The sequence below is a fragment of the Trifolium pratense genome, linkage group LG1 (genome assembly GCF_020283565.1).
Source record: "Trifolium pratense cultivar HEN17-A07 linkage group LG1, ARS_RC_1.1, whole genome shotgun sequence".
In the NCBI taxonomy this organism is placed as follows: Eukaryota; Viridiplantae; Streptophyta; class Magnoliopsida; order Fabales; family Fabaceae; genus Trifolium; species Trifolium pratense.
Window position 1 is genome coordinate 45,111,357 of NC_060059.1, and position 15,162 is coordinate 45,126,518.

The 15,162-nt window shown below is 34.7% G+C and overlaps 1 protein-coding gene and 1 pseudogene across 1 annotated transcript; one reads left to right on the forward strand and one right to left on the reverse strand.

The window, feature by feature from the left end:
• Nucleotides 1–1,097: 1,097 nt before the first annotated feature.
• LOC123913122 lies at nt 1,098–10,040 on the forward strand (annotated as a pseudogene).
• A 339-nt stretch (nt 10,041–10,379) lies between these two features.
• On the reverse strand, nt 10,380–14,223 carry LOC123913133 (auxin-responsive protein IAA12). The gene is made up of 5 exons (XM_045963740.1): nt 13,590–14,223; nt 12,552–12,880; nt 12,015–12,150; nt 10,861–10,922; nt 10,380–10,774 (listed from the first exon to the last, which is right to left on the reverse strand). The coding sequence occupies exons 1-5, from the start codon at nt 13,835–13,837 to the stop codon at nt 10,725–10,727; spliced, it is 825 nt and encodes a 274-aa protein (XP_045819696.1). The 5' UTR covers nt 13,838–14,223; the 3' UTR covers nt 10,380–10,724.
• Between the last annotated feature and the right edge of the window lie 939 nt (nt 14,224–15,162).

Genomic DNA, 15,162 nt, shown 5'->3' on the forward strand with positions numbered 1-15,162 from the left:
GATCCACCCACTAATTAGCACAAAATTTTGTTCAGTGTTCCATGATGGTTACTGGTTTTTGTTGCTCTTAGGAGTTGAATCTTCATTAGCAATAGTTATTTGTGTTGAAAATTCGGGAAAGTTAGGTGTACCACCACTCGGAAAAATTTCATTAACCATCGGCATGTAACCATTAAACGGGGGTGTTTGAGATGAATTTCTCAGCATAGATCCATAATATGGATGAAAGTTAGGAACAAAGGATGATTGGTTGAAATTTGGTGTTAAACCAAAATTAGGTATGTTTTGAGGATGTTGGTTGAAAAATTGATTTGAATTTCGATAATTGTTGGGATTTTGATAATTGTTGGGGTTTTGATAATTGTTGGAGTTTTGATAATTGTTGGGATTTTGAGAATTGTTGGGATAATTAGAAGAATTGTTGAGATCCATTTCACTAAAAAAAGATTAAAACTTCAAAAGAAAGACTAATTAGAAAGATAATAATAGATTAAGATAGTGAAAAACTTGGTTTTTTTTTCTGTGTCCAAATGAAATGAACCAAATCTCTATTTGTAGAGAAAAAAAATCACGAATTTTGGTAAAAAAATAAAAAATTAATTTGCAATGAGATAATTGAGTTCAAAGGATAAAAATCATAAAAATCCAGCGAACCAATCAGCAGCTGACAAGTGGCACCCTTTATCCTAAAAACCAATTCTCTCTCCGCCCTCTGCGCACACACACGCCCTGTCCACGCGTGTGACGCACGCGCCTGGCTACGCAAATGAAGAAGCGGCACGCGTCTCCCTTTATGCAGATTCAACATGTTGAATTCATTCATCACCTCCCTCCTCCACATCACATTAAACACCATCATCACTACAATGGTTTTAACATCAAAACCTTCATTCAACACCCCTCTTTCAACACCACTACACTTGGTCTTAATGTGAGACTTAACTCACAATCGATAGATGTCCAACATTTTTGCAAGTGCCGTAAAAAGGGATTCAAATAAACTAATAGGAGAGAAACAATTGGTTTTAATAAAATATAAAAAGTGCATATCTCTATTCCTCTCATTGAAGTTGACAATGATAAAACATAAAGGAAGAAGTAAGAACTAAGGTCACATTCTCTCCCATGTTTTATGTCGGAGAAACTTCCAATAACTCCAAACCTTCACTATCACTATGCTAACATTATTATTATCTGCTATCAAATACCAATCCATAAAACCTGACAAACCTTAAAAAAAATCACAAAACTAATGAATGGTTTATAACTAAACCATCCTTATTATATATCAAATCCTATTTACATTAACCATATCATTATCCTCCTTTGTCCTTCCAATCACTTCCTTATCAAAAACAGGAGATATCACTATCTGTCAGTGTCATATTAGCTCCTTACAACACCATTGTCCTTCATTAGAGAGAGTGCAGATGGTGTAAATCTGAAACACTGATCAAACAGAAGAAGAATTACAACAAGATGCAGCTCAAAACTCAGTTTTTCTTCTTCTGTTGCATTTGCTCTTTCCCTTATAGCTTTTATGCTGCAGAAAATAATGAAGTATCTGCTTTACTTGCTATAAAAGTCGGTCTCATTGATCCGTTGAATAGCCTACATGATTGGAAGGATGCAGATGTAGATCCCGATCGAGCTCATTGTAACTGGACTGGTGTCAAGTGCAGTTCAGCTGGAGCTGTTGAGAGGCTTGATATCTCACGCATGAATCTGAGTGGAAGTGTTTCCAATATGATACAAAGTTTAAAAAGTTTAACTTTTTTAAACTTGTGCTGCAATGGATTTGAGTCATCGCTTTTGAAGAACATAACCAATCTTGCCTCGCTAAAGAGCCTCGACGTAAGCCAGAATTTCTTCACCGGTGAATTTCCAGGCCTTGGAAAGGCGGCATCAGAACTTGTTACCTTGAATGCATCAAGCAACAATTTCTCAGGTTTTCTTCCTGAGGACCTTGGAAATATCTCTTCCTTAGAGATACTTGATCTTAGAGGCAGCTACTTTGAAGGTTCTATTCCAAAATCCTTTAGTAACTTGAGTAAGTTGAAATTCCTTGGTCTATTTGGGAATAATCTCACCGGAAAGATCCCGGTTGAGATTGGAAAACTTTCGTCACTGGAGTCTATGATCATCGGTTATAACGAATTTGAAGGTGGCATTCCAAAAGAGTTTGGGAATTTAACCAAGCTGGAGTATCTTGATTTAGCAGAAGGCAATTTTGGTGGTGAAATTCCTGATGAGTTGGGAAAACTCAAGTTATTGAACACAGTTTTCTTATACAAGAACAGTTTTGAAGGGAAAATTCCACCAACTATTGGCAACATGACTTCATTGGTGTTGCTTGATCTGTCAGACAACATGTTATCGGGAAATATTCCGGCCGAAATAAGTCAGCTGAAGAATTTGCAGCTTCTGAACTTCATGAGGAACAAGCTATCTGGTCCTGTGCCTGCTGGCCTTGGAGATTTGCATCAACTGGAGGTTCTTGAGCTATGGAACAATTCCTTGTCAGGGCCATTGCCTAGTGACCTCGGCAAGAATTCGTCGTTGCAGTGGTTGGATGTATCATCCAGTTCACTCTCTGGCGAGATTCCAGAAACACTTTGCACTAACGGCAACCTCACCAAGCTTATACTTTTCAACAATGCCTTCAAGGGTCCAATTCCAACAAGCCTATCAAAATGTCCATCACTCGTTCGCGTTCGGATTCAAAACAATCTTCTTTCTGGTACAATTCCTGTTGGTTTTGGTACGCTTGAGAAGCTTCAGAGGCTAGAATTGGCTAACAATAGTCTCACCGGTGGAATTCCGGATGACATTGCTTCTTCAACATCTCTTTCATTCATTGATTTCTCCAGAAACAAACTCCACTCTTCTATTCCTTCCACTGCTATTTCTATTCCAAATCTGCAAACGTTCATGGTCTCCGAAAACAACCTGGAAGGTGATATTCCAGACCAATTCCAGAACTGTCCATCACTCGGAGTCCTGGATCTCTCCTCAAACTTTTTCTCTTGTATCATTCCAGCAAGCATTGCTTTATGTCAGAAATTGGTAAAGTTGAGCCTACAAAACAACCAATTAACTGGTGGCATCCCAAAAGCAATAACAAGCATGCCTACATTGTCCATTCTTGATCTTTCTAACAACTCTTTAACTGGTCAGATACCTGATAGCTTTGGTATGTCTCCGGCTCTGGAAACATTCAATGTCTCATACAACAAGCGAAGGTCCTGTTCCAGAAAACGGCATGCTAAGAGCGTTAAATCCAAACGATCTTGTGGGAAACGCGGGCCTATGTGGTGGTTTCTTTCCTCCATGTGGAAAAACCTCAGCATATTCATTAAGGCGCGGAAGCTCACATGGAAAGAACGTAATTGTAGGATGGATAGTTGGACTATCATCAATCTTAGCCATTGGAGTTGCTGTTTTGGTAGGCAGATCTATATACATGAAATGGTACACGGAAGGATTATGCTTCCGAGGAAGATTTTATGGAGGTAGCAAGGGATGGCCTTGGAGATTGATGACATTTCAGAGACTCAATTTTACCAGTACTGATATCTTATCCTGCATCAAGGAAACAAATGTGATAGGCATGGGAGCGACCGGGTCGTTTATAAGGCTGAGGTGCCACAATCAAGTACAGTCGTGGCAGTCAAAAAATTGTGGAGATCAGGATCTGATGTTGAAGTAGGAAGTAGTGATGATCTTGTTGGAGAAGTGAATCTTTTAGGGAGGCTAAGGCATAAGAACATTGTTAAACTACTAGGGTTTCTTTATAATGACACTGATGTGATGATAGTGTATGAATTTATGCTCAATGGAAACCTTGGAGATGCCTTGCATGGTAAACAATCAGAGAGATTGCTTATAGACTGGGTTTCGCGGTATAACATAGCTCTAGGAGTCGCACAAGGACTCGCTTATCTTCATCATGACTGTCATCCACCTGTTATCCATAGAGACATCAAGTCGAATAATATACTGCTTGATGCAAATCTTGAACCAAGGATAGCAGATTTCAGATTAGCCAAGATGATCCGTAAGGATGAAACGGTCTCCATGATTGCTGGATCCTATGGATACATTGCCCCGGGTGAGTTACTAGTTCATACATGCTTTTACAATGGTTTTAGGTTAGTTAAAAGTTCAATGAACATATCTTTCAAAACAGATTAGAACATAGTACTAATACTGCACAATTCATTTTTTTAAGGAAAACAATGTTTCTTCATTGGGTTAAATATGTACTTAGTCCCTACAATTACACTGCATTTTGGTATTGGTCCCTGCACTTTTTTTTGTTGAGTTTTGGTCCTTGCAATTACATTGAGTTTTGCTATTAGTCCCTAATGGAAGTTGACCATTACAAAAATGTTACAAACTAAAGGAGTGTCACGTGGCCCAATAAATATAAGCCACGTGGCACTATGAAAGGCTCGCTTTTTTTTTTTTCTTTTCTTTTTCTTTCTTTTGGGTAATTCACTTTTATTGTTTTTTCTTTTACCATAGTAGGAGTATTTACTACAGTATTAATTATTATTGGCTCTCTCTCTCTCTCTAAGCAAACACCGCCCACCACCAACAACTCCGCCCTGCTCCGCCAAAGATGTAGATTCTTGCTCTTGGTGGTGCGATCGTGTCTCTTGACATCACAACACCACCGTCTAACCCGGTTGGGTGTTGCTCCAAATGGGTCGTTTGGCACCGAAATATGACTCAGAATTTGCATTCAACAATTGCAGAATTACCAAGTATGACAGTCAAAATTGCGTTTTGTAGTTGTGGTGGTGGGGTAGGGTTATTGAAGAAGATGAAGTTGGTTGGTGTGTTTTAGAAGAAGATGAAGTTAGTTGTTGTTGATGAAGATGAAGTTGTTTGTTGATAAAGATGAAGAACACAAATTGGTATTTAAGAAAGATGAAGAGCACAATTTGATGTTTTTGCTATGTCATGGTGGTTTCATGTGTAGAAGAAGATGGGTGTGATCCCTAACCCTCTTTTCTGCTATCTCTGTTTTTAATTTATTTTTGTAGTTATTATTATTAGGGTTAATTATACATTTGGTCCCTTAAGTTTATTTTAGGTTAATTATACAAATTGAAACCTAAAATAAACGTAAGGGACCAAATGTATAGTTAAGCCTTATTATTATTATTACTAGTATGATACCCGTGCCAAGCACGGGGGCAAAACTTTAAAAATTTACTTATTTTTGTTTACAACATAAATAAAAATTATGATGAATAGAGTAACAAAAAACGCATGATAAAAAATAATGGTCGATTTTTAGAAAATCAAATAACTCATATAATTTCTTTTCGTGATATCTAAACTAATGGTCAAATTTTAGGAAATCAAACTTACGATTTATTGACACCATTAACAAAAATATATCATCAAACGGTGAATCTCATTTAAAGTAATAACGGATTTGTGCTACATGAGCTCACACATCTCGATGCATCTTCGCATAATATCGATGAAAGTTATTTTTATATCACTGTAGTTGGTTGTGTATACCACTTATACATAATCCACCTTAACAAAATATAAATGTTTTCTTATAAAAAAACGATTCAACAGGAGAAATAAATAAAACAATTGTCAACACTATTTGAAACTTCAACATATTATTTTGAAGCGTGTTTCATAATAGTCATTTGTTATTCATAATAGTCTGAACTGCAAAAAAAATGATGTGAAAAAAAAATACGAAGTTAGAAAAAAAATACACAAATAATAATAAATGAAATTTAAGGAACATTAATAGTATATTATAGTGTTAAGAAATAACCTGAAAAGTTTAGAAATCTTTATACGTTCTGAAAAACTTCGCGATAGACAACATTTGTGGTCTCACTACAAATATTATCATCTTCATCCAAAATCAACAACTTCAATCCCTTTCTAGATGTAACGTGAGAGACAGCAACATAAAGTTGTCCGTGAGTGAAAACGGACTTCGGAAGATAAATGCCTACATGAGATAAAGACTGGCCTTGACTTTTATTGATGGTCATTGCAAAACAAAGAGTTATTGGAAATTGCCTACGCTTAAATTTAAATGGTAGGCCAGGATCACTTGGTAGCAAATCAAATCTAGGAATAAATATTTTATCCCCCGCATTTTTTCCTGTAATGACCGTAGCACTTATACTTTTCTTCCCTAGGTGGGTCACTGTTAACCTCGTACCATTACATAAACCTTTTGCCTGATCAACATTTCTCAGGAGCATAACAGGACATCCCACTTTTAGTTTCAACTTGTGATTAGGAATCCCCGAAACCTTGATATCATTTAAAAATTCTGTTGTGAACCAATCTCCTTGAATCTCGGAATTTTCATCTGATCGAACACAGGAGTCAGAGCTTAAAAACTCTCTCTCATCACCGGGAATCAGTGACATAAGATAATCATTAACATACTCAACTGATTCAAGAGTCGGGGCAAGAATTCCTCTTTCTTGAAAAAATTGTGGATTGTTAATATTATCCAGAAAGTTTGGATATACAAAATCGACCAAAGACATCAACGGATTTGTAGTATCAGTTATAAGCAAGTCTTCAGGGATTTTAATATTGCTCTGACCATCTCCATCTGCATTGTCATCACCGTCACCAATTGATAGTATCCATTTACCAAAATCTGCAATTTCTTTTTGTTCAGCCGGTATAGATGATGCACCCAATCTCATATTCACATTAAGTTGCATTACAGTACAATGAGCCCATAATTTTGAAGAATTAATTGCCGAAGAAACAATATCTTGTCTTGACCCTCTCCTGATTACAGGTAATATCTGTCTGAAATCACCGCCAAGAACCACTGTTATACCACCAAACGGTTTGTATTTGTTGAGCGGATGTTTCTTTTCCATAATATCTCGCAAAAATCTATCAACACATTCAAAACATAGTTTATTCATCATTGGTGCCTCATCCCAAATTATTAACTTGGCTTCAGAAATTAGCTCTGCCTGTAGACTATCCTTTTTAAAGTTGGATGTAGACAACTCATTAATCTCAATAGGGATTCCAAAAGATGAGTGTGCAGTTTTTCCACCTGGTAATAACAGTGATGCAATTCCGCTAGAAGCTGCATTTAATACAATTAAACCTTTTGATCTAACAGCAGCAGACAATGTTTTCCATATAAATGTTTTTCCAGTACCCCCATAACCATATAAGAAAAAGAAACGACCATAACCTGAAAGAACGGATTCCATAATCTTATCATATGCATCCCTCTGCTCACTGGTCAACATGGATAATAGAGAATCATGTGTCTTTGCCAATTCAGTCTTGTCATAATTAAGGGCATCTACGATAAACATATTGTTGTAGGTCGGCATGCCGGTACGATCTGGCTGTGGCATAGACTTGTAATTCTCAAGAGTTTTTCCATTTAAAATAAGCAGCTTTTCAATCTCTATTAAACACAAATTCTTCAAATCATTTTCACTAATTTGTATATCCGCAATTTGTGAATTAAACTTGTAAAATTATATGTTTACAAAATATAAAATTCAATAATAATAAAATAATGAGTTAAATAAAATTAGAAATAACCTAGAATTTTCAATTCCCTCCTCCTTGAATGTAAAATGCCATCGGACAACAAATGCCATGTTGCCTCCCAAACATCTTTAGCGCTTGTCATCGTACTATTTGTTAATAGAAAAACGAAAAACCTACGCAATTGATGACCGGAACCCAACAAACTTGATTCAGTTATTCCATCTATAAACTCTTTGTCATCATCAAGTAAATCCAAAGCATCACATGCTTCTTGGAAGGTGTCATATGTGTGACCCTTAACTGTTTTTAGACATTTATATCCCTTACAACCTCTCTGCTGAGTAAGCAATATTCGCATATAATACAGTTCACCAACACCAGGGGGTGTGTAATGAAGTCTTCCAATACAATATACACTGATCATGTATACATTAATTTTACAAAGAGATATAACTATAACTAAAGAGAAGAGAATTGAGAAATGGTGAGTTTTAGGGTTGAGATTAAGGTCCTATATATAGTGAAAAAAAAGGACATATGAGTAATTTGGTCAAATTAAATGTTTCCTTTTAAATTACCCTAATAAAAATTTAGGAATCTTTTATGCATATGATTTGAATCAAGACACAAACAATGACTTTATCCATACCATCCCCACATATTTGCGATCCAAAAAAAAAAAACATAAAAACTATAAGCAACAATCTTCCCCACATATTTCCTTTTTAATACTATTGTGCCACAATTTGACAGCTTTGATTGCTATGAAATAGGATCACCACATTAGTATTACTTTTTATAAACATAATTACATATTAAATTAAATGGACAAATATATGAATGTAAATATATAGAATAATAGTAAACCAAAAAAAAAATATATATATAGAATAATCAATAATCAATTGCCGGAAAAAAAAATTATGCCTATCAATATCAATTTGTATTGAATGTAAATAATCAATTCCCTTTTTATATATTATTATTATTATATATTTGATTATTTGAATTTTTTGTGTAAAAAAAAATTATATAAATAATTAATAACAATTTCCGAAAAAAAAAAACTACATATTATGTCTATCAATATAATACAGATGTTGTGACAAATTTCCGGGAAAAAAAAATTAAATTAAATTAAATGGACAAATATATGAATGTCAATATATAGAATAATCAATTGCCGGAAAAAAAAAATTATGCCTATCAATATCAATTTGTATTGAATGTAAATAATCAATTCCCTTTTATATATTATTATATTATTATATATTTGATTATTTGAATTTTTTGTGTAAAAAAAAATTATATAAATAATTAATAACAATTTCCGGAAAAAAAAACTACATATTATTAGTGAGCAATCTCATATATTCCTGTTTTATAGTATATCCTACAATTAGTGACAAATCTCGGTCATAATACAGATGCTGTGACAAATCTCGGAAAAAAAATTAGTTAACATATTTTCTTTTTAAAATATCTATATTCAATACAAATATTGTAGGATGATTGTGAGCAAAACATTTGAAATTGAGCAATAAATACAAATATGTGAGGATGAATGTGAGCAAAGCATTTGAAAATTTGCATTAAATGAGGCTTAGAAAATAAGCCTCAAATGTATAGTATTAAGATTTTGGACAAAAAAAATGGTAAAAGTAAACAATAAAATTGAGCCTTTTATGGTGCCACGTGGCATATATCGATTGAGCCATGTGACATTCCTTTAATTTTTAACATTCTTGTAACGGTCAATTAGCAGCAAGGACTAATACCAAAACTCAATATAATTGCAAGGACATGATCCTAACAAAAAAGAAGTACATGGACCAATACCAAAAATGTAGTGTAATTACATGGACTTTGTACATATTTAAGCCATCTTCATTTCTAACAATTTCAATGCTTTCTTATTTGGCAGAATATGGATACTCCTTGAAGGTAGATGAAAAGATTGACATTTACAGCTTTGGAATAGTTCTGTTGGAGCTTATAACAGGAAAGCGGCCGATAGATTCGGAGTTTGAAGAATCTATAGACATTGTAGGGTGGATTAGAAGGAAGATAGACAAAAATTCTCCAGAAGAGGCATTAGACCCAAGTGTAGGAAACTGTAAACATGTTCAAGAGGATATGCTTTTAGTTCTCAGAATAGCACTTCTTTGCACTGCCAAGCTACCTAAGGACAGACCCTCTATGAGGGATGTTATAATGATGCTAGGAGAGGCAAAGCCTCGGAGAAAAAGTGTTAGGAACAAAGAGATGCACATCACCAGTTAATGGCCTTCTTTAGAAACTAAAAATTTAGGTTTTCCAAGCCAGCAACCCAAATCTTCCATTGTACTTCTATGTTAATTTCCTGTAATTTTGTTGTAATCAATTTAGTGGCTTACATTTGCTATTAAACTATGTATATCAAGATGGAATCATTTTTTATCAAATAATGATTTTGGTGCAGCTGCATCAAGTCAGAAAACTAATTAAAACAATTTTACCTACCATCATTTGAATAACACTAACAAATTTTCATCCATTTTTTTGTCATGTATCTGTTATAAATAACCACAAGATTATGTTTACTTTAAGTTCTGAATTACAAGATTGAGGACAAACATATCCCAACACACAATATAGCTTTGTCTGAAGGCTGCAACCAATGAATAACTTGAGTCTGTTTGCACTAAAGCATCATTAGCCACAATTTTTAATGAGTGCCATTTTAAAGTAAGGGACCGATAATCAATATGACCAAATGATCCTTCCTGAAACTAGATGTTCTTTCAAAGGAAAATCTGAATTACAAAAGCAAGGGAAAAAAAATGTTCAATAAGAACTAGATATGGCTGGGGAAGTTAGCAAGCACCTCACATTTACATAGCATCAAGACATAGACTGACTTGTATGATTAGTAAGTATTACATTAAAATTTATGATGCCTGCATCATCCAAGTGATGATGTATAGAGGCAATGATAGATATACCAAGTTAAACAAACAAAAACTGAATCAGGAAAGCCAAAAAAAAAAAAACACAAGATTTGATCATTTATCTCAAAATCCATTTACTTGCTGTACTTTACTTTTTTTCTTCTTTCTTTCTGTTTTTCCTCCTCCTCCTATTAGTGTTATTACATATAATAAGGTGGATAAGTAAGTTCCTGTTATCCTTAGCCATGAAAACAATATTTATATGGGCTTGCTTTTCTGTCTGCTATTCTTTTCTTCCAATCTCGGTGCTGCAAAAACAGTAATCAAATTAGTAAAATCAAAACGTATATATGGTAAGTTAAGTTGTTTCAGGTATAGTAATGCATCTACATACCAAGTCCATTAGCCTCAGATGTCCTCATGATTCTTAGCCTCCTTACCGAACTAAGGAACATCCTGAATGTTATTTGAAAGAGCGAGATTAATAAATATCAAAGCATAGAAAACAAGGTATCCCTTCAGTATTAAATCACAAAAAGGCAAACTAACATGAAGCTACAAATAAGTAATATAGACAATCCATGATTTTTGTGGACTCCCAATAGGCTGGAGTGTTACACCAAATGGAGGATTGAGTTTAGGAATATTAGTATAGGCTATGCAAAAATAGGAGTAGTCAATTGTGATCTACTAATGGCTATAGCTTGAACTTCTGAAACCAGTGATTCTACATAGGATCCTTGACCTTCTAAAAGCAAAACAAAGGGTGTCTTGCGATTACAGAACCAAAAGAATGAGTGTCCTTGAAACTAATAATTACAATATTAACCAATAGAATCAGTCCAGTAATCAAGCTTTAACACTGCCACGTGTTTTTTGTTAAATATACGAACAGGCTATTAACCCTCTCACTTGCTAAACCATATAAACGCCCATGGGGTTGTTCTGGCAAATCTAACCAATGGCCATACATTTATTAAGCTATAGCCCCGCAGGCATATATATTTATTAAGTTTTAACACCGCAGGCATATATTTATTACTATGCAACCAATGGCTAAAAGTATGCATAAAGTTGAAATCTTTGTATACTCAAACACCGAAACTATAACAATGCCTGATGAAGTATTGTTTTTTTTTTCCTTCTAATGTAAGATCAATTGTTACTAACAGCATATCAACAATTTAAGGGTCCAAAATTAGGTAACAGAAAATAAAATAAAAAATAAAAAAATAAAAAAGGAAAGAAAAGAAGACACTGGAGTGGTGATGGTTGAAAAAAGCGACGAAGCAGAGATAGAAGCCGTGGAAGAAGAAAGTTGTATAATAATAGTGACAAAAGTTTTAAATTTTAGAGATAATGCAGACAAGAAGGGGAGTCACAAGAGATTTTAACTTAACGTCTTAATCTGAACTGTTCATTTAGATCCAATATCTTAATTTGAGCTGTTTATTTAGATCCAATAGCCACAAGAATCCCCTTTCTCACTTGATATGTCCTTGTGTGTGTGTTACTTTAGTTAAATGCAATAGAAACTTGTTTACTTACCCCCAAGGAACATCTCCAACAAGCATCCAATCTCCTTCCTTGTCTTCATAAGTGAGTACAAACTTGGAAGATCCATCCAACAGTATTGAATGCCTTTCTCTTCTGATAGTCATGTTGTGGTCCTCCCCATTTGATCCTATTGACCGTGATGGCAATACAATTAGGGGGAAAGTAATAGAATGCATACAAGACGAAAATACAAATTTAAATGGTTTTTTCAAAATAGAAGTATGATATAGACATTAATAGAAAAGCGTGGCATACGAGATAATTTTTGTTAGTGATAGAAAATGTCATGTTGTGGTATGTATTTTGTTTAATTTTATCCCAATGCCATTGCATGGTTTGGAAAAGTAAAAAAGAAAATGTTGCTTCATAAACAAAGGAAATAATAATTTACTTCTATCAAGCTATATTTAAAACAGTAACATAAAAAATGCATAAAATCAATAAATTATTCGCCATGTAGTTGATTCTTAGTGATTTTGAAAACATGAGAGAGTTCAATACATCAGTATAGAAACCACGAAAAAATACCTTTGCAAGTGACATTTGTAGTTGATTCATCAAACATGTCCTCCAATGTTTGTGCCAATGTTTCATATGAACTGTGAGCACTCAAATCAATCTTTCTTCCAATCGGTATTCCATCCATTTTTACTTTGACAAATGGGGAATTCCTGAGGTGTCTTTTTTCTTTGATATTAACATTGTTATCATCATTTCCATTGTCAGCACTCTTCCTTACAGAAGTATTATTGTTCTTGCTCTTCTCGGCCACAGAGTTGAATGCTTCGGTTGATTTAGTGTTGGCATTAAAGCTATTCACTCGATATGTTCGAAGTGGAGGCCATCCAACTACTTGACTGTTTGACAAATTCAAACACAAGAAATGACAAAACCATCAGCGAAGAAACAAGAGAAAAAAATAATAAATACTTGATTAATTTCATTTCTAAGAGAGAAACAGCAACACCATAGTATCATCTACATCACAATATAAGATGGTGGCAGCATGATACCACACATACTCCCTTCTCCTCTGCATATTGATTCTATATCTGCCACTGATTATAAGATAACTTTCCATTTTTTTAAGTAGCTGAATCTAATTATAAGGAAACTCTTAATTGTGCATTAGATTATATAATTAAGTTTAGCCAGTTCTAAACCCTTCACAGTTACTAATTACTAGTATCAACTAAACCCTCTTGCAGATTGCAGCAATAAAGAAACAAAACCCTTAGTTTACTCTTTGAACTTAAACCCTTAAGTTGTTTACTCTTTGAACTTTACAAACCTATTCTAGCCTATTGAATTAAATTTCATAAGGAAAGTAACACCATGTGATCCAATAATTACATAATTAACAAAGAAACAAACAAACAAGCAAAAACACTAAATTTGGGACAGCCGTACAAGACTCTATGTGTATGAACATGATACAATACAACACTAGATAAAAATAAAAATAAAAAAAAACGAAGATACATTCATAAAATTGATCATCCTAGTAAAACAAAATAAAGAAAGCAAGAAAAGAGAAAATGAAACAAAATAAAGATGGTAATAGACCTGGGACGGTTGGTAGCATCAAGAGAATCAGCAGGTCTTTTGGTACCAACAGAAGAAGGTGAAGAAGAAAAATCCTTAGCAGTGAAAATTCTAGCATAAGAACCATGGTGATTATGATGATGGTACTGGTGTGATTTTGTTGGGTGAGAAAGGCTTAACCCAAGACCCAATTCAAGCTCAGACTCATCTGGGCTAGAAGAATCCTCAGAAGAAAGTGCCAAGTTTTCATCTTTAGAGACACTTGACATGACCCACCAAAATTAAACCAAATGGGTAGTCAAAAAATTAGATTTTTATGAAGAAATTTTGAAGAGAAGCAAAAGGGTGGTAGATGAATTTGAAGAGAAGAGAGCGTAATAAATGGTTAGGTGAGGAGAATTGTGAAGTTGAAGAAGGAGAAATGAAAGGAAAGAAAAGAAAAGAAAGAGGGTGGTAGTGGTGGGGACAGGGTGGACCCCACATGTCTGGTCTAGTTTGTGCGTCCGCTTTACTAAATTGGTGTACTACTGGTCTGCCAATCATACTTTTTCTATCTTTCTTCTAGATTCTCCCTCGTCTTTTTCTTTGTCTACACTCTACTTACGTTTTTTTTTTCTCTCTCTCTCTCTCTCTATACAAAATCACTTTATAAACCTTTTCAATTTCTACTGCCAACCAATGTATTTATAAGAAGAAGACAGCTGTTTTGTTTGATAAACACTTACGAGTGGCGGTCATCGTGGTTAGTGGATATTTGTTTTTTGAAGACCTTTAATAGAGGATTGCTTCTTTATCGATTAAGTTTTCTTCTTCTTTTTTTTTTTGGGGGGGGGGGGGGGGGGTCCAATCTTGGGTTTTGCAAGATCATATATTGAGGAAATTTGAGTATATGACATGAATTCTGATTTTGACGATGCTTTGAACAGTCTTTGTGATACAATTTTGACTTTTGACTTTAGCAATTTCACTAGAAAGGACATCGTCCCCAATAAAGCCCAACATGTTTTGGCAAGTGATCTTTTTGGTAAAATTGTTCAGGACATGGAAGTTCATTTTCACATGAACATATCAGGCAAAAAGCTGTTTTTGGATGCTTCAAAGCAAGACTTTCTCCTAGCTATCCTCACTGATGGATTAGGCCAACACATGTTCTCATTAAAGTATCATACTATACTTAGGTGTCGCCTCATGATTCTGATATTTCCTAAGGATGAGGTTTGTCATGTTTGTCGTAAGGCATGCCTTGATACTTCTGGGGAGCATGCATCTCATTTTAGGGAGCTTCCAGGCTTTAAATAAAGACATGACCTGGTCAGATATATGTTTTTTGATATTTTTAGGCGTGCCAGAATTTCTGTGAAGAAGGAAGCATCAGTGAACTTCTTGACTGACCCACGAGAAGGGAGATCGACACTTCGGCATGCAGATGTTCTGGCGTATGGATGGGTGGGAAGGAAACATGTTTGTGTAGATTTGACTGAAGTTTCTCCATTTGTGGGACTGAGCGATGGGGATTTTATTATGGGACGGGCAACCCGCATAGCTGCTTCAAGCACAATGGTCAAACATGAGAAAGTGTGCTCTGACAATTAAC